The following is a 23,573-nucleotide window of genomic DNA, read 5'->3' as shown; positions in this document are numbered from 1 at the left end:
ATGCACAGACTCAATAGAAATAATCATTATATTGCCCAGACCTTCTTTCTTGCTCTTTGTGTGATCGTTCGGGCCCAAGCGCTGGGCTGCCCATCTGGATAATAGATCAGACATGGAAAGTTAGTAAAGAAGGCTCCGGCTCGACAACCTTTCCATCACACTAGATCTTCCACTCTCGTATCAGAATAGTCTGACAGAGTAGTGGTGCCGATGCTTTCAACGCACCGTCAAAGCACGTCCGGTTAAAACTAGTACCTTGGCAGGGCAGAAGGTCTATGACTCGATATATCGGAGAATTTTCCATCTAAAAGAAGTTTCCCCGGCGAAGCTAACGAAAGGAGAACACGTCAAGAAAACTATAGTAGGTAGGGTGGTCGAAGGTTAATTTTGGCGGCTCCAAGATACGGGTGATCGGCGGTATCCCTGACAGAGTTCAAGGCTGGGCGATCTGCGGGACTGCGAGTCGTATCGTCCCTCTCTGACGTGCAGATCCCTCGATAGTAGGTAGATCTAGATGGTAAGGTAGGTGCGCGCTCAAGAGAGCGGTCTACAGAGCGGTGTATGACAAGATAGTCGTGCGCGCGAGTATCATATCGGGCAAGTTGATGGACCATGCCCATCATGCGGTCTCTCGAGAGCATTCAAGAGGAAGATCAATGGCTTTTGCCACCATTGCCACCTCCCCCGCCGTAAAAAAAAGAAACTCTTCTTGAAAGACAAAGCAAAAACATTCATTTCGGTTCATGCCTAACTTCATAGGTCGTCTCGACGCGGATTCCAAAATCAAAATCCGACATGGTATTTCGTGCCGGCGCTCTCCCATGGCCGCCGCTCCCGAGATGCCCATCATTATCGTCATCATCATCATCCCTGCCCGGCCGCACGATGTCCGCACTACTCGCCCTTGTCGCTTCGACGACGCTGCTGCTGCTGACCCCTTGAGCGTACCCGATGCCGCCAATGTCGCTGATGATGCGATCCGTGCTCCGCGCGTCGTCCTCGACGTAGCCCGCCGACGGCGGCATCGACGCCGTCTCGCCGCCGCTGTCCGACCCCGCGCGGTGATCCACAATGACTTCGATGACCTGCGGTTCCACTTTCTGCCCGGACGCAGAGTTGCCCAACTCGAGCGACTGGCCCATGACCGGCGACGACGAAGAACCGTGATGGTGGTGGTGGTGGGGGTGGTGCGGCGACGAGATGCTCGATTGCGTCATGTGGCGGCTGTGGGAGCGGGTCGAGCGGAGGAAGGAGTGGTAGGTGATGAACTGGGACGAGCGATTGTTGCTTTCGATGTCGCCGTTGTTGGTCGTGTGCGGGTAGCGGTGCGGCCCGTCGCCGCTGAGGTTGAAGCCGGAACCTGTGCCGTACCGGCTGCTCCAGCTGAAGAAGGAGCCGAAGTGACGGCGGAAGAAGGGGCGGAGTGTCGGCGCGCAGACGCAGACGATGCTGACCGTCGTCTCTACGAGGCTGTTGGTGGTTTGGAATTTAGTGTGAGTCCTTGTTTTGAAAAAGGGGGTTGTTAGTCCAGATGGCTGTTTGACGACTTACGACCATATCGCCAGCTTGGACGATTGATATGTTACATCGCCATCGTCATCCATCGCATATAAGATGACTGACTGCAGCCGGACTGCACTGACAATGATCGTTCTGTTCGATACCAAGTGCAGACTGGAGTTAGCCCCTTGTTCTATCCCTGAAGTGGGTCAAGAGAGAAGTTCAGATAAACTTCATAAGGAAATAAAGAAAGACCCATCGACTTACGCAGATCCAAGTGAAAATAATATACATATCGTGATTTTTTGTCTAAATTCGAGCGAAAGATTCCAGATGATAGGAATGGGTAGTATCAGGATCAAAATGTCACCTGCATGTTTGCTGATTAATACATGTGCCTGACGAGTTGAGGGCTGGCGTATATCTGCTTGGGATGGGTCAAGGCGTACTGATGAGGTTGAAGGCAGTGTTTGCAACGTAGAATGCCCATTTTGCAGGAGATTTGTCCCCTGTTTCATGGGCATGCCTATAGCATACTTAGTAAAAGGCCATAGTCGGAGCGGAAGAGAAACATGTCTCTTACCACTTCGTATTGACGAGCGTCCAACCGAAAGCCGATGCGATGGCAATAACGAGCGAATAGCTGATGGTGAAGATGGTGATGCACCACCAGCGCTTATTAAAGTCCTCGATGGGGAAGAGTCGACGGTATAGCAGCAGGATGGAGAGCTTGCAGGCCAGCATAACCGTGTTGTACAGTGTAGCACCCGCCACCATTATGCGGATGAACATGGTCTGATCGTTGGGGTCGACGTCGTCCATGTGTGTGCCCAAGCCGTACTGGGGGCCGATCTAGGGTCAAGCCTCAGTAATGCAGTCCGCTTTCGTAGAGGGGGTTGGTGTTGAATTTACCGTGAAAAGCACCATCATGGCGAGCCATGCTGCAACGCTGACTATCAACGAATCTGACACCGATTGCATCAGTACTCCAGTGTTTGAATCAAACAGGCAGGGGTCATCTCACAATCATCGGATCCCATGCCCATCACGAGAAGAATTCTCGTGTACAAGCGCAGCGTCACGATGACCACTACAATGACGGTACACGCGATACTGCATGTTATGACAGAAGACGCGCCCGACTGCAACCGTGGTCAACTGTACAATTCACATTGATAATCAAGACGTTTCCAACACACCTCATTATGTGACATCACGACGACAGCGTCGTCTCAAGGATTAAGAGACTTCAGTACTGGCAAGCCGACACGAACCTGCGGAAGCATTGGTGTGCGGCTGACCGGGTGGGAAACAAAAGACGGGAAGTGAGAAAAGGCGCAACGGCGATCCGTAAGGCGCAGTATAAGGCGCAAGGCAAAAGGAGGACGTGTGATTAGCCTGCCCCACGAGGGATGTAAGAGAAATTTTTCAAGAGATAGTAGTCACCACAATAGAGTGGAATACGAGTAATTCGGCGCCCAAAGCTTACAAGAGCCGCACTTGGAGTTTCGGCGATAGCGCGAAAGATTGCCGACTAGACAGTTAGACGGGCAAAGCACGCCGCACTAGCATGAGCGGTGGGGATAACAGGCGGTTCTAACGGGGCTGCAGGCACGTATTCGAATGAAAGACTGCGATGGGGTCTGTGATATGTATGGGAGATTCCAAATCCGTGGCAGCTCGGCCGACGCGCCTGTATTCTTTTCCGACGTGTGCCTAGCATGACATCTTGCAGTGCTCCCGGAGGTTGAGACAACAAGGAAAGGGCAACTACGGGCGTAGGTACAGTGGGGGGCAGGGGTTGGTGTTCGCCTGGGGGGGCTTCCACCAGTCATGGCGCGGGGGGAGACGGTTCCGGAGCTTGGGAGGGATTGCTTTGGGCAAAGGGTTCATGAGTCGGTGGTGCGTGGTGCCTTGCTTGATGCGGAATCCTCTGATGAAACGGAAGCTGCCAGCCACTCGCGAACGGGTCGGGACCGGGGAAGCAGCATATCTCGGCTCCCGGGCCGTCCTCGACTCAGGCGTGGTCGGTGATACGTCGGCAAGTTCATGCGCATATGCCAATGAGCGCTGTGGCTGGCTTCCTCAAGCTGAAACTGAGAGGCCGCGCATGCGCTGACGGAGAGCCTGGACGCCAAGCCCAAGAGTCATGTCGCGAGCGAGCTCACGAGAACAGGCTTCGCGCCGTCCTGCGCCGATCTGCCTTACCGCAAGGATCACCTTTGCAACGAGGATCCCGTATTGATCGGGGTCAGGTACCCCGAACACTGCTCATGTGCCGCAATACACTGCCAGCTTGCCCAACGCCCTTTTCCATCACACCCTCGCCCTTGGCGCCAACGGTGACAAAGCCCAGAGTTGATAATGCTGCTATTATTACACGGCAAGGCTTACATACCCTAATCCTTTGTTCTAGACGCGCTTCTTCATCTCCTCGTGCTTTCGTATCGCATCTTCGAACAGCGCCCGGCACGGCACCCTGCTGCCCAGTCGAGCACACAGCAGGAAAGCACCGCTCAATTTGCGGTGCAGCGAGTACGTCTCTTCGGGCGGCGGTGCGAGCCGCTCTCGGACCATGGTGGGGATGAAGCTGCGCACTCTGTCGGTGATGGTCTGGTCCCTGAAGTCGTACACGGCAGGGCTGTCCGCCTTGAACGGCTCCGCCAGCGTGAGGACAGAGTCGATGTGCGCGTTTAGCATGGCCGACGACTCTGCACCGGTAAGATAGCCGAGCTGGATCGAGAGATCGCGGATGATATCGCGATCGTTGCGGGACGCAGCGATGAGCACGTTGACATAGGGCTCGGTGAATTCCAGCGGGTAGTCGCGGGAGGCCCCGAAGTCGAGCAGCTCGATCTTCTTGTCCTGGCCGTTGTACAGAAAATTTGTCCAGTTGGGGTCCGTCTGCATGAATCGGAACTCGACCAGCTCGCGCAGACACAGCCGCAGGATGTGTGTGCCGATCCAGTCCCTCTCCTCCTGGCTGATTGAAGACAGCTTGGTGACGCCCTTTCCGGACATCAGTTCCGCCGTCAGCACCTCTTTGCCCGAAGCCTCGGCCACAACGGCCGGGACCCTGAATGTCTCCGTTTCATCAGCAAGCAGTTTCCTGAAACGCTCCTGGCACTCGGCTTCGCGAACGTAATCGCATTCCCAACCAAGTTCCGTGCGCGCGTTGGCAATCGTCTTGTCGAGGAACAGGCCCTTCGGCAAAAGCCGTGATGCCGTCAAAAGAAGCGAGAGGTTGCTCAGATCTGAGTCAATCGAGTTGGCAACGCCCGGATATTGCACCTTCACCGCCACAGCCTTGCCGGTCGATTTAAGCACAGCCTTATGCACTTGACCAATGGATGCTGCGGCTATCGGAACATCCTCGAAAGACTCGAACAAGTCTTTCCAGTTGCTGCCGAGGTTGCGCGCGAGCACCTTATTGCGCTGAGATGCAGGCATGTAGTCTGCGCTGTCCTGGACCCTTTGCAGAACATCATGGATCTGCGGAGGAAGCATCTTGATGTCTGACACCCAGTCAGCAATTTGATGATTTTTACACTTGCCATGACTCACCTTGAAAGCTGATCATTTGGCCAAGTTTAAGAGCTGCGCCACGCATTCGCGAGAGCTTGGCCACAAGCCGTTCCATGTTTCCAGCACTAAGCATTAACGAAGCACCCGTCGCCGCTCCGCCGGTAACCCGACGCAAGCTTTCGCCAACGGCCCCAAACGCCATGCTGGTTCCAAGACCGGCGTATTGCCAAATTCTGCCAAACCGAGACGAGGGGACACGGGACTCTCGCAATTGGTAAGCAGCCCTCTCGGGATTGGAGCTTATTTCTGGTGGTATCTGCCGGGTGTCAGCCGGTCCGCGCTCGGCCTAACGAAGTATATCTGGAAGTACCTCTGCTGTCGAAGGAGCGTTTGCGGCATCCTTCGCAATTTCCTTTGCCAGATTTTGGATGTCTTCATCTCTTGAATGAGAATCCGCTGCCTTGGCAGCCTGCGGCGGAGGCGCGGGATCTGTTGCTTCAGAGTTACGCACATTGAACGTATCCTGGTCTTTTCCCTCTGCGAGCTTGGTATGATCGACGGGGGCCCGGCGAGCAAACTTCATCTCCAATTCCTTATGACGGTCGAGTCCTGGCTTCCTTGCGCCAAGCATACGCGCCACGCGGGGAGAATGGAAGACGTCGAGGTTGATGCCCTCAGGAACCTCGTCCTGCTCAGGAATAGCCTGTTGCTTGGGTACCGGTTCCTGCTCGCCATGCCTCTCCGCAGAATAGTAGACCTCGGCATTGATTGCACCGTCGTCAACCTCATCAACTGATCCTTGCACCGTTTCGGCAACCTTGGGAACCTTGACTCGGGGCAGAGACGAGAGTTCAGGGCTCGTCTTGCCTGAGCGGAACTGGAAAACGTCTGCGTTCGGCTCAGTCGTCAGATTGCCTTCGGAATCAGCCGACCTTCCAGGAATTTGTGATTCTGCTTCCCGCTGACGTATCCTTGCTGCTTCGGACGAGAGCTGGTCCCGCGCTCCAGGTATTGGTATGGTAGACTCGGACGAACTAACAGGCCGGACGCTTTCCGTGCCAGCTGCCTTCTCTTGCGCAAGCGGTGCCTTTGCAGGCTCCGGAGTAGGACGAGATGAGAAGAAGTCGAATTTCTCTGAACTAGATCGCAAGTCCGTATCCGCCGCTGGAATCGTGCCATCTGGCAACGGTCGTCTGTCTGCTTCCTTCTGCGTCACGCCGAGCTCATCCTCAGGCGGAGGTTGGTGCACGGCGTTGTGTTCAGAGCGGTCGTAGTGGTGGTCCTGCTCCAACCCGGATTTCTGCTGTATCGGCTCATCGTCGCCCTTCACGGTGCTCCTGCGAGGAATGTGTTCATCGCGCTCTTCCGATGTGGCTTCGGTGCGGGTGTAGGACGGCGGAGGTTCGTTGAAGCGTTGCGACAGGGCAATGGCGGCGCGAGCAGTGACGGTGACGCGATCAGTCTGGTCCTTGACGGCTCTGGCGAGAGAGGAAGTTTGAGTGTAGACGTCAAGCTGGTGCGAGCGGAGAGCTATGTGCTGCTTAGCGACGGCGCGCGTCGCATTGAACAGCTTAGCCGCATCGAGCAGCCGTCTTCCAGCCATTGGTGCGGAGATGGGACGGAATTATAGTCGCTACCGGGTTGCCATGATGCGAAGGGCGGCGAGGGCTGGTGAAGGCTAGGGAATTCTGCGGAGCTCTGGGTTCGCTTGGTGGGCTCGTGCGCGAGAGGTGAGTCGATCAACGTCGTCATGCCGCTTCCCCAGCCTCACACGTGACGCCCATACAACTTCCACCCTCCACTCGCCTCGTTCTCTTGTTACCGGTGCGTGCTACCTATGGTGTCTTGAGTTTTCCCTTTCCTACAAATAACGTCCTCACAACGTGTGAATTGCTTGCTGGTCCATCTTCTGCTTATCTTCGCTGATCGTCTCCTTCATGTTTTCAGACCAGTTGTACTTGACGATATTTATTTGCGCTCTAGTCTTCAACAGTCATTTCCAGCTTCTCTTTTAGCTTTTTTTTTTCCCCTTTCACTCAACTTTTTACATGTTCTATCCAAATTCTTGCCAGGCAGATAGACCCTTTACCTGATATCCATTCTCTGATAAACTTGCACAGCACCTATCCTTATTTCTGTTCTCTTCTTGAACGTCCTCCGCCCACACATTCCACCCCGCCAAGATGAAAGTCGCCTGCCTGCAGTACGCGCCCGAGGTGGGCCAGCTGCACACCAACATGGCCAAGGCCAACGTGCTCATCGACGACGCCATCGGCGAGGGCCGCACCGTGGGGCTGGACTGGCTGCTGCTGCCGGAGCTGGCGCTGACGGGCTACAACTTCCCCTCGCTCGACGCCATCGCGCCCTTCCTCGAGCCGACGGCCGCGGGGCCCTCGACCAAGTGGGCCGTCGACGTCGCCACCCGCCTGCGCTGCCACGTTACCGTCGGCTACCCGGAGGCTGCCGCCGACGGCCGCCGCTACAACTCGACCGTCACCGTCTCGCCCGCCGGCGACGTGCTGGCCAACTACCGCAAGGCCTTTCTCTACTACACCGACGAGACGTGGGCACATGAGGGTGACCGCGGTTTCTTCTCGGGCACCCTGGGGACGCTGGGTCAGGTGTCGATGGTAATTGATATATCACTTTCCAAATCCAGCCCTAGACCTGCTATCAAGCCTAGATTTGGCCACAAAAAGAGTAATAGAAGCCCTAAATAGCTTACACATATAAAAACATCACAGGGCATCTGCATGGACATCAACCCGCACAGGTTCCTCGCGCCGTGGGACGCGTACGAGTTCGCGCGCGCCGCCCTGGCCGCTAACTCGCCCATCGTCGCGCTCAACATGGCCTGGCTGACGCGCCTGACGCCCGAGGAGCTGGCCGAGCGCAGCGCCGAGCCCGACAACGAGACCATCGCCTACTGGCTGGAGCGCTTCCACCCGCTCGCCGACTTCAGCAACCGCCCCGAGTCCGCCCCGCCCGTCGTCCTCATCCTGGCCAACCGCTGCGGCGTCGAGGGCGGCGCCGTCTACGCCGGCACCAGCACCGTCGTCAAGCTCGACCGCGGCAGCACCCAGATCTTCGAAATCCTGGGCAGGGGCGAGGAGAACCTGTTGGTCGTGGATTTGAACGATGTGAGCCTTCTTTCCAAGTCTTTTCCTTGAGCGGGATTTCGCCGTTGCTGGAATGGGTCAGTACTAATGTGATCCAACAGGCACCGAAGTATGCCGTGTACACTAAACGGGGATCGGCAAATTCGTGAAGCCGTGAGAATAGAAACTTGAGGTAAAGATGGTATCGGTCCGGAGTCGGTTTAGGCTTTGGCGAATGCGTAGACGCAACACTCATAGTGGGCTTTCCGCGACTTTTGGGACTTGTGGAGCTGCATGGGAGACGAGCCTAAAGTTGCCAGCCCGGTCAAGCCTGGCAATGGTTATTTCCTGGGACAGATGCTCCAAGTGACAGCATAAAACACAGGTTGGATCGGCAAGTTACTTCATTTGCACTTGCGTACAATCCAGGTGTTCCCCCCCTCATCGCGCCCTAAATCATGCAAAGAAAGCCAAAATGTGCACCCATCGACATCAGGAGAGAAGAAAGCACTTCATGAATGTTTCTTGAATTTTTGTCCCCACCGGACGACTACCGGTCATCCACCCATAATGTTTGCTTTTGCAAGAAAACTTTCGCCCAGCCGCCACGAAACCCCGTGTCAAAAAGGTCAAAAGGTATCGTACGTGAGCATCGTCGGTTGCTGAGGCGCTGATCCGGACTTCAAATCGACTTGAGAGCGGATGAGGTCGAGGTAGCGGGTGTCGGCGAGTAGCTTAGATGCCGATGCGGGTCTTGCGCCAGTGCCTCCTCTTGGCGTTGTACCTGTACCGTGGTGAAAAAATGTCAGCGCTGCTGTCCTGCTGGCTTGCGTCGACTTTCCTCCGCAGTCCATTCGTCCTTGTTGGAATCGGCGGCGAGTGCGACGAACCTGATGGTGTTGCCGGTCCTGAGGCGGATCCACTGGGGGATGGGGCGGTTCTGCTTCTGCGCCTTCGCAAGCTTCTGCTTGGTGCGGAAAGACTTCTGGCTCTGTAGTTGTCCTTGTGGTCAGCGCACGGCGTCCGGCGACAGCATGCCGCTGCGAGCGGCTTGACAAGGGTCTGCGCGTACCGGCATCTTGACTGTTCGTGCGGCGTCGTCCGATGTCGATGGTGGGTGTTCGTGGTTGTCGTCGCTGGCGAAGGTCGGGAGTTTCGCCGTGGGTTTTCGCGGTTGTGGGCCGAGATAACGCTAGCCTCTTTTGGGTTGGCGCATGGCCTCCCGGGACCGCCCTCACAACGGCGGCGAGCCCATCAACAGTGCAGCAGTGCAGAACGAAGTGCAATAAAAAGGATGCTGCCGAACTCGCGTTAACAGCTATTTACATTGGCACCACCCACACCATAATCAAGTGATCCTCTAAGCCCCTGCTATTCTTGTCACATCCTATCTAATGCTAAGCGAGCAATGCTAACCAAAACTACTGTTGCCACCTCATGGTCGAGAATACCGCGCTTAGCGGCTCGAGGCAGATCAAAACAATCGCTTGAAACTTCTGTTCGCCACCCGCATGCAAATGCTACCGAATTTCCCTATGCAGCCCAACTGGTATCCCGAAGCGCCTCTCCATCTAATCATAAAAAGCGAGAAAGTAGATAAGGTTGCCAAAATCCTCGATATCCTGGCTTGAGCGTAGAAAGTCAATAGATATTCTAACGCTGAAAGTCTCGGCATTTCTGCCAGAAGTTCATCGAGACGGTCTTAGTGTTCAAGCCACCGCGAGCCCTGATGCACCGTTAGCATTTCATGCGCCTGTCGGGCAGACGTCAAGACGACTTACGCAATAACCATCCTCTTGAACCACTGCCTCTCCTTCTCGGGGACCTTTGGAGCTGGAAAGTCTGGTGCATTGAGCGCCTCATCTATCCAGGTGCTAACTCGCGGGTGCTTTGTGATGATGCGCCGTAGTGGAAGCGTAACCTCCTCAAGACTTGTGCGTTGAGCTTCACCTGCTATGTTGAACACGAGTACCTTGACGAGGATCGCGCCCAGTGCCTCAAACACTTGATCGAGTGGCATCTTTGCTGGGGACGAAGCGTCATTTGATGCAGTAACGAAGGACGCCCAGAAATGAGCAGCAGCGCGCTTTGGCAGGACATCCGGACCTTGCAGGCAGCGAATGGTGAACATGAAAACGAACTCAGCGGCCTGCGGTGGCTGTCCAAGAAGGATCAAGGCGTTCTGGCGCAGGATCTGCTCCAGCACTTCCACGCAACTGTGCGCAACGTCTGGCTCAGTCGCTGGATCTGAGATCGATTGCATAATACCCACGACGTGTTCAATGAGCAGTCTAGCTGCTTGAGTAACTGGGCTTGCATCTGTCGTGAGCTGCGAGGAGTATGCATTCAAGAAGGTGCACATTGTTGAGAGAATTAGCGTGAGACGTGGCGTCTCGGCGGTTGAGCGCTGAACGAAGCTCACGAAGACATGCGGGGGAAGAACAAGAGGCCCTGGTCTCCGCTCGGCAAACCCGCTCTTGAAAACGGTGCAGATGGCCTCGTTAACTTCGCCAAATTGTCCGAAAACACTGCTTCGCTTAGTCAAATTTCAACCGTCGAAGTATGCTAGAGGGGACTTACTGCGCCATCATGTCTATGCATTTGATGATTCGCTCCTGTAGTTCAATCCCTGCGGGTTGGGTGTTCCAGAAACTCACGGTGGCGACGTCTGCTTCTTCTTCCTCCAGATCAATAACACCCAACTTCTCCGATTCATAAGATTGGAGAGCCTTGCCCATCGCAGAAATGCAGTGAAGCGCTGTGCAAGCTGCTTGCTCTGCCTCAATCGGCATGTTCTGACTCATGTACTCGAGAGACTTACGCACGTCTTCCTCGATGTGCCTCAGAAGTAAGCCAATGTACTGACAACGCTCCTCGTCTGAAGGCATTGCCTGTAGGATCGAGCAAATGCCGTTGATGACCTTCTCCTTTGTATACCTATCCGCGGTAGGAGAGTCCATGAATGCTTGGTAAGCATGCAAGAAGTTTGGCAACTCCGGGACAAGCGCTTTCCTACAAGCGGAGCAGAGTAAGGCGATGGCCTTTGCAGAGGGTATCGCCGTCTCCGGTGAAGTGAGGGCGGAAAAAAGAGAGTTGAGGGGTGCCACAAGGAACTCTTGGCGTTTGATGAAGAAGTCGGCATAGCGGCCAAGTAATTCGACCGCTGTACGCCTTGTCTTGGTGGGAACTCCGGGGGCAAAGACATCTGCCGTGAGCAATGTAGATCCCAGAAGTTGCGACAGAGTTTCCTGGCAGAGTTTCCTCCTAGCGGCGTCTTCCGACATCGACTTGACACAGAAAAGGGAAGCTTCAACCTTTATCCAGTCTCGCTCCTTGATGCTGTTAAGAGCAATTCCAACGAACCCGCTCAAAATCTCCTCTCCACAAACGCGGAATGTGTCGCCGAGGAAGTCCATCACATCAGTGCGAAACGAAGCAAACGCCTTGACCGTGTCACTGTCCCACTGTTTCAAGCCCTCGGGTGGCGGGATATGGATTTTCTGCCAGTATTCTTCTGCCGCTTGAAGCAGATGAGTCTTCATAACGGGCGAGAAGACAACCTCATCATCAATGGGATCAGACATTTCGCTAGCGACGTTGCCCCAAAACTCGAGCGCCTGCACAGAGGCACTCTCGTCTTCTATGGGATAGCCGGGAACTTTGAGAATTTGGTGCATCAGAACTGTAAAGTCGTTAGCGCAAGTCTGGTATGACTACTATCATCCTTCGTGCGGATGACAAGTAGCCGTTCTTATTGCTCGCTTTTGAGCCTATCAAGAAAGTGAAAGGAGGTTGGTCAGGACTTACCCAGGAGGTTTTGCCAGTCATCGGGGCTAGCTAGCAAGCGATCCAGGATAGCGGCACAGAAAGCAAGCAGCAGGGTGAGGAATGCGTCCGCTTCAGGATCTCCTTCGAGCAAACTGCTCATTTGCTGCGCACCCCATGGGCTGGTGATCAAGTTGTGAATGAGCTGGATGTGCTCTGCTTCAAACAACATGTCTCCCCTCTTCCTCAGAAGGTCTGCGAAACCCTCGGAGGAATTTTCCGGGTCAGCGTGCATGCAATGCACTGCTGGAACGATGAGAGATTGGATGAGCTTCTTGCGTCGGACTACATCTTCTGCTTCGCTCTTTGTCCGGGTAACAAAGTAAGCCCATTCAACCATGCAGCCCATGCCCTCTTCGTGCATTCTGTCTGAAGATGGTCCCGCATATTGGATAGCGTGGTGTATGATGGAGACAAATTCCTCGGTATTCTCCTCGATACGGCCTTCGATCTTGGCTAGGACGCTAGCGCCATATGTCGTCCTCTTTGATTCCTCAACCAGGTTGCTTCCGAACCAGAGAAGGGTAACGACTTGTGGGACCGCCAAGCCGCCAATGAGTTGATTGGTCGGCGGATAGTGCTCAAGGTCACTTGTCAAGATGGCCTCGCCCTTCACGAAAGAACACACAAGCTGGCGTGCACAGTGGTTCCAGGTCACGTTGCCGTTGAGAAAGAACTGGACCAAGGTAGTGCAAAGCTTCCGTGTCACAAGGTCCTTTTCGCCCTCAGAAACAAGCTTCACAAGCCACCCGATCAGCCTGAAAAGGAGCTCATTGGCAGCGTCTTCGTCGAGAGATTGGGGATCAGAGGTCAACTTGACTGTAAATGTCAAAGCGCCAAAAAATCGTACGTTGACGTCGCTGCTTCCGAGCAGAGCGTCGGCGATTTGCCATGCTTGAGGAGACCTTTGAAGTTGCTGAAGGTCTTTTTCTATCTGGCTGATGGTTGCAGGATCTCCAGGTTGGTACAGGCGCGTGACGAGGGCTTCGACCTCAGCGATGGACGTGACGCCAGCCATGGTGGTTGCGAATGGGCGCCCTGGACGGTCCTAGCCCGGTCGTCCTAGAGAGCCCGGAGCTTTTAGTACGAATTCGAAAAGGGCAAACCCAGCTTAAAGACCCTTTTCTATTACGAAATGGCGGGTAGCACACGGCAGCAGTGACATTTTTCACAGCGCTGGAAGTGAGTCAAGAAGACGAGATAGGAAATTGCATAGTTTTGCACATGGAAAAATGACTCACTTATAGAGTGCGCGGGAAGCTCAACAGGCTAGAAGGGTTCGCACAGCATTCGGGCGGAAATAGGCGGCTGGTGGTGTTTGCGCGGCAAAGGAAGGATGCACGTCAATGCCAAAAGTGGTTGTCAGCAGCTGCAAGGCTGCAGTACCGGCGCTGGCTCCGCAAAATTTTTTCGCCCACGCAGTTTTAGGCCAGCAAACTTGGAGAGTGCGGGAGTGTCGAGCCGCTACAGGTGAGCATAGCCAGAAGCCGGGAAGCGGGCGAAGATTTGTGAAGGTGGTGGACAGGAGCAAAGCGGCGGGCGTGCGGGCGATCGGCGTTTTTGTTTGCAGGGTTTGCAGCTGCTGGCGGGCGCCTTGGCGAGTGCGGCGGGGCAGCCGCCCGTGCTCCAGCTGGCAGGTGGGCGTCACTGTCGCTCGTCATCTCAGGCAGCTCCAACCTTCCCCACGCTGCTCGCAACCCGCATGCAATTCGTGCGCTTCTTCGCGCGCGCCCACTCTTCCCCCATAAAATCGCATGCTGCCCGAGCTCCGCTCCTCTTCAAACGCCCTTTCCACTCCACTCTCTTAAGACGGAGCACTGCCGACATGGAGACCGTTGTAACCACCGAGAGACTGACGCATCTGCGTCGATTGATGCTGGATAACCAGCTTGATGTCTACAGTATGGTCGCGTGCCCGCACTCTCGCTCTCCCGCATACTGATGGGCTGCCTTGTAGTCGTGCCGTCCGAAGATAGCCATCAGTCGGAGTACATTGCGCCGTGTGACGCCCGCCGAGGTTTGACGCCGCCCCGCCCGCAACAAAGCCCACCATCGATGCTCATACTCCGCATGTAGAATTCATTTGCGGCTTCTCCGGCTCCGCGGGAACTGCCGTCATCACCCTCAACAAGGCCGCTCTCGCCACCGATGGCCGTTACTTCAACCAGGCTGAGAAGCAGCTGGACAATAACTGGGAGCTCTTGAAGCAAGGACTGCAGGATGTTCCGACCTGGCAGGAATGGTAAATTCGACTGCGCGCTTCTTTGCAAGCATCATGCTGAAGGCTGTAGGACCGCTGATCAGTCAGAGGGCGGCAAGACCGTTGGCGTTGACCCCCAGGTTATTACTGCGTGTGAGTACCCTGCCATGAAGATGTGTGCTTCGAGAGGCTGACGTGGAGCCAGCCGATGCACGCAAGCTCGCCGAGAAGATAAAGAAGAAGGGTGGCGCCGATCTCAAGGCGGTCAGAGAGAACCTCGTCGATACCGTCTGGGCCAAGGCTAAGCCTGCGCGCCCCAACGAGAAGGTCCAGGTGCAACCTTACGAATTTTCCGGAAAGGAGTTCAGTGAGAAGCTGTCAGACATACGCCAAGAACTCAGCAAGCGCAAGAGTGCCGGCTTCGTCGTCTGTATGTTTTCATGGCCGCTTCGCGTAACCCAGAGCTGACTGGTGCTAGCGATGCTTGATGAGATTGCCTGGCTATACAACCTGCGTGGAAACGAGTAGGTCCTCTCCACCCATAATACATCATGCATACTGACAGGAAACAGCATTCCCTACAACCCAGTTTTCTTCTCCTACGCTGTCGTCACTCCAGAGGCGGCTACGCTCTACGTTAATTCTGATAAACTCACCCCTGAGGTCAAGGCTCACCTGGGAAGTTCTGTCGAAATCAGGCCATACGACTCCATTTTCGGCGATATCGAGGCCCTGAGCCGAAATGCGGCCCCCAGTAGCGAGGATTCTGAGACTCCTGCCCAGAAGTACCTGATCTCTAACAAGGCATCATGGGCGCTTGTTCAAAGTCTTGGCGGCGACAAGAAGGTCGATGAAGTTCGCAGCCCCATTGCCGATGCTAAGGCGGTCAAGAACAAGGCCGAATTGGACGGAATGAGGGCATGCCACATTCGGGACGGTGCAGCTCTGATTGAATACTTCGCCTGGCTCGAGGATCAGCTCATCGCTAAGGGCGCCAAGCTTGATGAAGTCCAGGCGGCGGACAAGCTTGAGGCTATCAGATCGTAAGTAAATATTGTGAGGTATTTTAAACACAACTAACAACCTCTTAGGAAGCACGATAAGTTTGTTGGCTTGTCATTTGACACCATCTCTTCCACAGGGCCGAACGCTGCTGTTATTCACTACAAGCCTGAGCCAGGCAACTGCTCGGTCATCGATCCGAAAGCAGTATATCTGTGCGACTCAGGCGCGCAATATCGCGATGGCACCACGGACACGACACGTACACTTCACTTCGGCGAGCCCACGGAAATGGAGAAGAAGTCCTACACCCTTGTGCTTAAGGGCAATGTTGCTCTTGAAAGGGCAAGGTTCCCCAAGGGCACGAGCGGTTTCGCTCTTGACACCCTCGCCCGCCAGTTCCTTTGGGCGGAGGGGCTGGACTACCGCCACGGCACCGGCCACGGTGTCGGTTCCTTCCTGAATGTTCACGAGGGCCCCATTGGTATTGGCACCCGCGTCCAGTATTCAGAGGTTCCGCTGGCAGTCGGCAATGTCATCTCGGACGAGCCCGGCTACTACGAAGACGGCAACTTCGGCATCCGGATAGAAAACGTCATTGTTGTCACAGAGGTTGACACTCCCCACAAGTTCGGCGATAAGCCATACCTGGGTTTCGAGCACGTCACCATGGTCCCCATGTGCCGCAAGCTGATTGACGAGTCTCTTCTTACGCCGGCCGAGAAGAAGTGGCTCAACGACTACCACGCTGAGGTTCGCGAGAAGACGAGTCCGTACTTCAAGGATGATGCGCTCACGATGAAGTGGCTGGAGAGGGAGACGCAGCCTTACTAGATGCTGTGTTCATGAAGATGATATAGATGGGACCAGATATATATAGGTAACGAGGCAAGGAAATTTTGTGGGTAGCTTTGGGTTAGATATCATGTACTGTTAGTATTGCATTAGCTAGAACCGACGAGAAAAGAACTAGTTACCTCAACACCTGCGTGAGAAAAATCCAGGCTTTCTCCCTATGTCTTTCGAGAAGACCTTCCGGTTTTACAAACTAGTGATATTTTGATTTCCTTTGACCACGGTCGCCTGGGGGGAGATGTGAGCCCCTCGAGTTCGTATTTTATTGCTCTCAATTTTTCTTTTCTCAATTTCCTATTACCATGGCCGGAGAAATATGAGAGCTGTATGCCACGAACCTACGCCACAACCAGCCGTCCGTGGAACGAATCAAAGGTACTTATTTGCATGATTGTGCCGTCCATCTTCAGCGTGAGGCGTTGGATATATCGGGATTTTGCATCAGGAGTATCCATGAAGATAACGACATGAAAAAGCAAAGAGTTGAACAGCCACAGATGAAAACGATATATGATTTCTTTCTTCCGCGTTTTTGGTATCTAATGCTATGCTGCCATCGCAAACTATGCTCGCTTTTCTCATGCAATATTCCACCAATGTTTCCGCTCTCCTCCCCAGACCCTCAATGCACTACAAAGTCTCACCCACCGATTCCCCAACACTGGGAAGAACAGAAAGACGATCACTCGACCAGCTCCTCCAACAAGCTCTCCAGATCGTCCCGTCGGAACGGCACCCACAGCCTCTCCACGCCGCCAGCGTCCTTCCTGCTTTCGATCATCTGATGGTCGTGGAATTCCTTCAGCAGCGTGCGGAAGCCCATTTCGTTGCTGCACACGAACTCCTCGACCGCCTTGTGATACAGCACCCTGTACTCGACACCGACGACCGGTGCCGCGGGCGTTGACGAAGGCAGCGGCACCTCCTTCGCCGCCTTGGCCCCCCTACCCCTCCTACTCGGCGTCTGCGGCGCGTCCGCGAAAACGTCCCTATCGTCGTCGTAACGATCCGCCGCCTCAGCCTGGGCCGCGAGGGCGGCGGCAGCGGCGTCGTCGTCCAGGTCGGCGCTGGCGGCGAGCTGCTCGGCGACGAGGATGCGGAAGAGGCCGCGGGCGTTCTCGGGCAGCGAGCGCAGGACGAAGCCGACGCCGTCGCGGCCCTGGACACGGCGGCCGCTGCGGCCGAGCAGGTCGTTGACGGCCTCGACAGCGTCGAGCTCGACAGGCGCAAAGGGCGCGAACGTCGTGCAGTCGTGGAAGAGCAGGCCCAACGCCGACCGCGTGCCCAGGTCCCACAGCAGTGGGAAGGTTGGGGTGTCGGCCGTCGCGAGCAGCGTCATGTGCGGGTGCGAGGCAAGGCTGGCCAGGAGCGCTTGTGTCGCGGCGCGCCGGAGGGAGGCGCCGTCGAGGGAGTGGATTATGAGGGTGAGTGGCACTGCCGGGGGTTTGGTGGAGAGGGTGGTGAGGAGCAGGGCGTGAAGGAGTGGAGGTGTCGCTGGGAGCTTGACGCTGGACGGGAGGAGGGAGGAGAGAATGGTCGTGAGGATGTCCTTGGTGGTGAGAGTGGGATTGTAGCCGTTGATGATGATAATCCGGGGGGTGGATTTCGCCGCAGAGCTTTGGTGGTGATAAAGATGGGCGGCAAAATCTTCCGCAAGCCTGCGCTTCGAGCCGAATCCATACAGACAGATGTTGAAGCCATTCTCCAATTCGTACACCCATTGGTCGAATGAGCGGGAATGTAGCCCATGTAGATAGGCCATGTCTTCCTCATGCGAATCCTCATATTTCTGCATCTGAGCAAAGTACTCGTCGTGGTTCAGAAGGGCATGAGAGGGAAGTGTGTTATTTGACGTCTTCGTCCCTCCTGGTCGATTCTGCCAGAAATACTTCTCGTGTGGTGGAAGGTCTCGGGGTGGTGTCGGGCTACGCTGTTTCTTCTTCGTGCTGCCTTTAGGCCTTCCTCGTCCACGCTTCGTCGGTGTCTCCGGGACTGCAGCTGCCTCAGGTGCTGCAGCCGTTTCTTGGTCCTCTGCAAGCTCATCTGCCTCTTCGTCGTCCCAGATCTGTCGAGCCAGAGCATCCTCGTCTTCTATGCCCTCGTCACTCTGGTCCCCGTCAATGTCGCGTTGTAGCAACCTTCGAGCGCTTTTTCGGCGTGCAGATCTGTCTGCATTTCTGACAATAGTCGGAGTACCATTGGGCGTCTCGTCTTCGTCGTCGTCATGCTTCGTAGGTGTTGCGAATAGAACTCTTCGTTGTGATTTCGGTGTTACTGCGCCACTGATTTCATCGTCGAGCTTGGCACGAGCAAGGCTCTTGTTCAACTTCTCGGTCGCAGTCTGACGCTTCGAAGGTGTGCTCTTTTTCGAAGGCGTAAGAGCTATCTCGTCATCTTCGTCTTCGTCGAGCGGCGATGCGCGCCGTTTTCGGGGGGTGGTGCTCTCTGGTTCGACGGCGCCTCGCTTCCTCTTTGCGCTGGGCATTGGCGACGTTGGTAGAGGCTCGTGGTGCCTGAAAGAGCCAACGAGCGCAGAAAAGGCAGCGCGCTTTGCGAGCGAGCTGTTGACCATTCCGGCCGTCGCGACAGGGAAACGCGTCGGCGATCGTCGAACCAATCGAAAGTCGTGGCCCAATCAGCACGTGTGAGCTCTGGGCAGGCGGCGATAAGGCGCTCCGTCATCGGGGAAGCTTGGAAGTTTTCCGAGTGAGTCGCATGCGCGAATTGTGAGTCTAATCCCCTCATACCAGTCAGACCCTCTGCAGGTCCTCGTCGAAGCTTGAGCTTCGGCTATAAAAGGTACTACGTTCTTTGGTCGCCCAATTGGCGCTTCATTCGCTACCAACCGGAAGCTGACGCGCAGTAACAGGGCCGTCAACATGGCTTCCTCGCGGCCGTCAACCCTCCAGCGCTTCATGCCTGCCATGAAGAACTTCGTGCGCAACTACTCTGCCCCCGGCGAGGGCTCAATCCCCCCGGCCAAGCAGAAGTACATTCCTACATCTGGCACCTATCCGAAGGGTTTCCTCGCTTCCAGCGCCCATGTCGGTGTCAAGGCTTCGAACACCCGTTTCGATGACCTTTGCCTGATCGCATCCGAGACGCCTTGTTCCGGTGCCGCTGTCTTCACCACCAACAAGTTCCAGGCTGCACCGGTGACTGTCAGCAGGGATATGCTTAAGGCGCGGAGTGGTGCAGGAATTCGGTCCGTGGTTGTGAACTCGGGTTGCGCCAATGCTGTCACTGGCAAGGGCGGTATCGAGGATGCAGTTGCCATGGGTCAGAAGGCAGACGAGTGTTTTGGCGGCGAAAGCGATGGCAAAGGTAGCCGGAGCATTGTCATGAGCACTGGTGTCATTGGCCAGAGGTAAGCGGCATTGTCCTGCTCACTTTGGCCATCCGTCTAACCATGACTTGCAGGCTTCCTATCCAGAAGATCCTCGATAAGATTCCGACGGCCCACCAAGGTCTGGGCAATGACCACGCCAACTGGCTCAAGGCTGCTCGCGCTATATGCACCACCGATACTTTCCCCAAGCTTCTCTCCCGGCAATTCACTCTCCCCAGCTCCCCGAACACCACGTACTCGATCGTCGGCATGACCAAGGGCGCTGGCATGATCCACCCCAACATGGCTACTCTTCTCGGAATCATCTGCACTGACGCCCCCATTGCTCCTTCGGCCCTGCAGCCTCTTTTGACTGCCGCTGTTACCAAGAGCTTCAACTCGATTTCCATCGACGGCGACACGAGCACTAACGACACTGTTGCAATCCTGGCTAACGGCGCGGCTGGCGGCTCTGAAATCAGCTCCGCTTCCAGCACTGGCTATGCCGAGTTCGAGAAGATCCTGACCGATTTTGCTGCCGACTTGTCCCAGCTTGTCGTCCGTGACGGCGAGGGAGCTACTAAGTTTGTCACGATTCGGGTTACCAACGCTGCCACCTACGCGGACGCGAAGAAGGTTGCATCCACCATTGCTCGCTCTCCTCTGGTCAAGACTGCTCTGTACGGCAAGGACGCTAACTGGGGCCGCATTCTGTGCGCTACCGGCTACGCTGAGGGCGTTGAAAGTGTCGTCCCCACCCAGACCAGCGTCAGCTTTATCCCTACTGATGGCTCTGAGGAACTCAAGCTGCTTGTCAAGGGCGAGCCTGAGAAGGTTGATGAGGCTCGTGCGGCTCAGATCCTCGAGGCTGAGGACCTGGAGATTTTGGTCAGGTTGAGCGAGACGCCTGGCGAGGAGGCCGTGTACTGGACTTGCGATTTCAGCCACGAGTATGTCACCATCAACGGCGACTACAGGACGTAGAGGCTGTTTTATCTTTTTGTAACTAAAGCGATGTCTTTTTATACCAAGCAACATTGGGTAGGCCGCAGCCGCCTCAAATATATCTTATGCTCATGCCACAACTGATAATCGACCAAGGTGCATTGCGTAACATGATCCCTGAAGGGTGCTAACCAATCAGGATGCGCGGGTTGGAAGGGTGTGTTGATGAGGGGCAGCGCAGGCACGGAGCACAGCCAGGCGCGCCGGCGCTGACGTTGATCTGCAAGGCGTCATCGCTATTCACGCCTCGAAAATATATGCCTAAGCCCGCCGCCCCCGCTCGTCATAACTCTCCTCCCAAAACTTTCCACCGTCCCATCCTTTAACGCGCAAACCACCCTACACACCCCCATCATGAAGGCTTACTGGTTCGACAACCTTCCGGTACCGCTCCCCGCCGCAAACCATTTCCCTCTCCATCCCCACCGCCGCCCAAACGCCGGCCGCTAACACCGACCGTCTTTCGCGCACACACAGGGCGACCAGCGCGAGCCCCATGACTCGGGCCGCGAGGTGCCGGCCGACTACCTCGAGGCGCTGGGCATCCGCTACTTCCACTACCCGGACCTGGACGCCGTCAACGCGCTGGCGGCCGAGCGCAACTACAAGAACCGCGACGAGGTGACCATCTCGCCGACGACGCTGCCCGAGTACGAGACCAAGGTCAAGAACTTCTTCGCCGAGCACCTGCACGAGGACGAGGAGATCCGCTACATCCTGGATGGCGCCGGCTACTTCGACGTCCGCAGCGACGGCGACGAGTGGGTGCGCATCAGGCTCGAGAAGTACGACTTGATGATCATGCCCGCCGGCATCTATCACCGCTTCACGACCGACGAGAAGAACGTGAGTGGACCATTGATACTAATTTGGGTGGAGATTGAGGGCAGAATGTGGAGCTGACGGCGAAATTGTAGTACACCAAGGCTATGCGCCTCTTCCAGGACGAGCCCAAGTGGACGCCGCTGAACCGCGGCGAGGAGACCGATAAGAACAAGTTCAGGCAGGATTACCTGAAGAACGTGAGCGGCGTCGCTGCCACTTCGGCATGAGCACCGGCCTTCAGAAAATAGATGAAAAGAACGACTTGGAGACTGGCGGTTTGGTGTCAGATATCCCGGACAGAATGTTGAATTGATTATTTACGCTTCAGCTTTGTCAAGGGGCCCAATCGCTTGTGATTACTCAGATGAACAGCAGCAGCGCCTAATTTCTTATTATCATCCTTTGGTGGACGATACAATGCTAATGATGCAAGCTATTTTTCTAAGTCTCTATCTCTTGTCTTTCTCCACAGTACCCTTCTATGCTACCACCATTCTCCTGTCTCCCTCATTGAGAGCGTTACGAAAAGCGAGGAGAACGAAATACTCCACGAGACGAAGAGAGAGTGAGGAAGCTTATCATCTGGATTCGCCCTTGCTAGTCAGCACTGGTATGCGGCCCGCAACTATGCTAATTTTACCAATACCAGTCGTACACTCCCTCCAACGCCCGGAAAGAACGGGTTGCACAGAATTGTATGGGATTTCGACAAGCTAGTGCGACGCTGATCGTAGGGGATCACTTAGGTTGGCAGGAAGAAACGCTAGAGGACGTGGGACTCGACAATCCGGAGACTGACAGCGCAACCAGAGAAGAAGTGCACCTCGGCTTCCTAGAAGCTAACTTCCGAGACTAGTCTTGTTTAACCTCGTTTCCAATGTTCTTTTCAGGGATAAGTAGGAGAAGAAAGGCTATGCTTTCCGGCTTAATAGGAGCGGCAGTGATATGCCAGACTGCAATACAGGCGAGCGTCAGGCAGGCAAGCGTCGGCAGGCTATTTATTATTCATTCTCAAGGTTTCTTAAAGCTAACGAATATGTAGATAGGACATACCAAGGGACAATCCAGAAGCACACTATTTCCTCTTCCCATACTTGGTTCATGGATTCTGGCTGCTTAAATGTAATTAACCCAACAACCAGTAATGCTTGCATTGTAGTCGGTGATCTTCTCAACATATTCAGTAACAAGTCGAATCGGAACGCATTCCGTATAGCGGTCAGGGCTGTTGTCGATGAAAGATTGAACCGAGGCGGTTGTGACGACATCTTCGCGGTAGAAAACCATGCCTGGTGTCGGGTGTACAAGAAGCAGTCAAGGCGGGGTTGGGGCTGCAGGCGTCAGCTTCGAGCACGACCTGACTAGACTTTTGCACGTGCACAAGGCGAGACAATAGTATTTGGGGCTGCTGACTTCGTTTCTAACGCGTTGAATCCTACGTCGGCTAAACCTTGCATCAGCCTACGTGAGACTTGCACTTAAGCAGCGAGTGAAAGACGAGTGGTGCGTGCAGGTTCAGAAGCTGAGTAGCTACCATGATTGGTATTTCCCATACGTCAGTATGCTCTTCTTTCGAGGTTGTCTGATCGCGAAGTATTCTCTTGATATGGGCGTTTTGTTTCGTCAAGTACAATCAATACTCAGGCATCTAGAATTGCTATGTTGCTGTGATTGGGCCAAAACAAAAGATGCCAAGAGCAATGCCCCGTCGTGAACTGTGTTCGACAAACCGCCTTTCAAGGCTGGGCACACCGTGGCATTGCTCTTGGCACACTGCGCTGTAATGGGGCCTGTGGTGCGGGTTAGATAAATTGCGGTAACCTCTCATAGCATTCAAAAAGCAACACGGCCAAGAACTTATACACCACTGTTACTTCTTTTGCATCCAATCCGGTGATTGAAATGGCAAGCTATCTCAACCCAAATTCTACAATCATCTTGACTGCCGGTGAAGAGGGCTGCGGCCGCTGGGATGCGAACATCGACACCGTCGCGACCATCACCTTCGGCACCCTTGCTCTCGCATTCAATATCTATGGAGTCCTTCGAGATATCGCAAACCGTCGTCGTCGTGCAAACTTCTAATCGACTGTACGTTTTAGGTCAACGCCTTTTAAGGCAACAACTAAATCATGAGCTAACCTCGTCTGCGCTAGTTCACTACTTTATGGGGAACTGAACAACATCGATTCAAGTTCATTACCTCAAAAAGTGTTCGACTGGGGTTGAGTTAGATGGGGTTCTACAATCGCAATCATAGACTTCAGCCTCAGCAGAAGATCCTTCAAGCATTTCAATCTTACTCGCACATTTGGGAGACGCCAGACCCCTGTCGAATATGCTGCCTTCCACCTACGTACCTCAGGCGATCCGAGCAAAACATGACGACACATACATTGACTATGATGAT

General features: G+C 54.9%; 8 protein-coding genes across 8 annotated transcripts; 4 read left to right on the top strand and 4 right to left on the bottom strand.

Annotated features, from left to right (window-relative positions):
• Positions 1–731: 731 nt before the first annotated feature.
• On the bottom strand, positions 732–2,786 carry LTHEOB_268 (Integral membrane protein; the record flags this gene model as incomplete). Its single annotated transcript, XM_035511518.1, has 7 exons — positions 732–1,470; positions 1,552–1,633; positions 1,950–2,026; positions 2,084–2,352; positions 2,413–2,465; positions 2,525–2,642; positions 2,775–2,786. The coding sequence occupies 7 exons, from the start codon at positions 2,784–2,786 to the stop codon at positions 732–734; spliced, it is 1,350 nt and encodes a 449-aa protein (XP_035372270.1).
• Positions 2,787–3,912: 1,126 nt separating this feature from the next.
• Positions 3,913–6,628, bottom strand: LTHEOB_267 (ABC-1 domain-containing protein; the record flags this gene model as incomplete). The annotated part of the gene is made up of 3 exons (XM_035511507.1): positions 3,913–5,015; positions 5,065–5,341; positions 5,396–6,628. The coding sequence occupies 3 exons, from the start codon at positions 6,626–6,628 to the stop codon at positions 3,913–3,915; spliced, it is 2,613 nt and encodes an 870-aa protein (XP_035372269.1).
• A 580-nt stretch (positions 6,629–7,208) lies between these two features.
• LTHEOB_266 (Protein n-terminal asparagine amidohydrolase) lies at positions 7,209–8,293 on the top strand (the record flags this gene model as incomplete). Its single annotated transcript, XM_035511496.1, has 3 exons — positions 7,209–7,655; positions 7,770–8,165; positions 8,246–8,293. 3 exons carry the CDS (start codon positions 7,209–7,211, stop codon positions 8,291–8,293), a joined length of 891 nt encoding a protein of 296 aa, XP_035372268.1.
• Positions 8,294–8,858: 565 nt separating this feature from the next.
• On the bottom strand, positions 8,859–12,966 carry LTHEOB_265 (Importin-beta subunit protein; the record flags this gene model as incomplete). Its single annotated transcript, XM_035511485.1, has 7 exons — positions 8,859–8,907; positions 9,014–9,114; positions 9,196–9,206; positions 9,782–9,849; positions 9,905–10,651; positions 10,704–11,805; positions 11,931–12,966. The coding sequence occupies 7 exons, from the start codon at positions 12,964–12,966 to the stop codon at positions 8,859–8,861; spliced, it is 3,114 nt and encodes a 1,037-aa protein (XP_035372267.1).
• A 684-nt stretch (positions 12,967–13,650) lies between these two features.
• On the top strand, positions 13,651–15,984 carry LTHEOB_264 (Creatinase; the record flags this gene model as incomplete). The annotated part of the gene is made up of 8 exons (XM_035511474.1): positions 13,651–13,849; positions 13,906–13,965; positions 14,025–14,190; positions 14,240–14,301; positions 14,354–14,578; positions 14,627–14,672; positions 14,721–15,191; positions 15,240–15,984. The coding sequence occupies 8 exons, from the start codon at positions 13,651–13,653 to the stop codon at positions 15,982–15,984; spliced, it is 1,974 nt and encodes a 657-aa protein (XP_035372266.1).
• Positions 15,985–16,687: 703 nt separating this feature from the next.
• LTHEOB_263 (Origin recognition complex subunit 2) lies at positions 16,688–18,490 on the bottom strand (the record flags this gene model as incomplete). The annotated part of the gene is made up of 1 exon (XM_035511463.1): positions 16,688–18,490. One exon carries the CDS (start codon positions 18,488–18,490, stop codon positions 16,688–16,690), a length of 1,803 nt encoding a protein of 600 aa, XP_035372265.1.
• Positions 18,491–18,720: 230 nt separating this feature from the next.
• Positions 18,721–20,317, top strand: LTHEOB_262 (Arginine biosynthesis bifunctional protein; the record flags this gene model as incomplete). The annotated part of the gene is made up of 3 exons (XM_035511452.1): positions 18,721–18,731; positions 18,875–19,372; positions 19,426–20,317. 3 exons carry the CDS (start codon positions 18,721–18,723, stop codon positions 20,315–20,317), a joined length of 1,401 nt encoding a protein of 466 aa, XP_035372264.1.
• A 375-nt stretch (positions 20,318–20,692) lies between these two features.
• LTHEOB_261 (uncharacterized protein) lies at positions 20,693–21,390 on the top strand (the record flags this gene model as incomplete). Its single annotated transcript, XM_035511441.1, has 3 exons — positions 20,693–20,722; positions 20,816–21,184; positions 21,256–21,390. 3 exons carry the CDS (start codon positions 20,693–20,695, stop codon positions 21,388–21,390), a joined length of 534 nt encoding a protein of 177 aa, XP_035372263.1.
• Between the last annotated feature and the right edge of the window lie 2,183 nt (positions 21,391–23,573).

Source organism: Lasiodiplodia theobromae, assembly GCF_012971845.1.
Source record: "Lasiodiplodia theobromae strain AM2As chromosome Unknown scaffold_1, whole genome shotgun sequence".
NCBI classification, from domain to species: Eukaryota; Fungi; Ascomycota; class Dothideomycetes; order Botryosphaeriales; family Botryosphaeriaceae; genus Lasiodiplodia; species Lasiodiplodia theobromae.
Note: the sequence above shows the minus strand (reverse complement) of the source record. Positions and strands in the feature narration are given on the sequence as shown.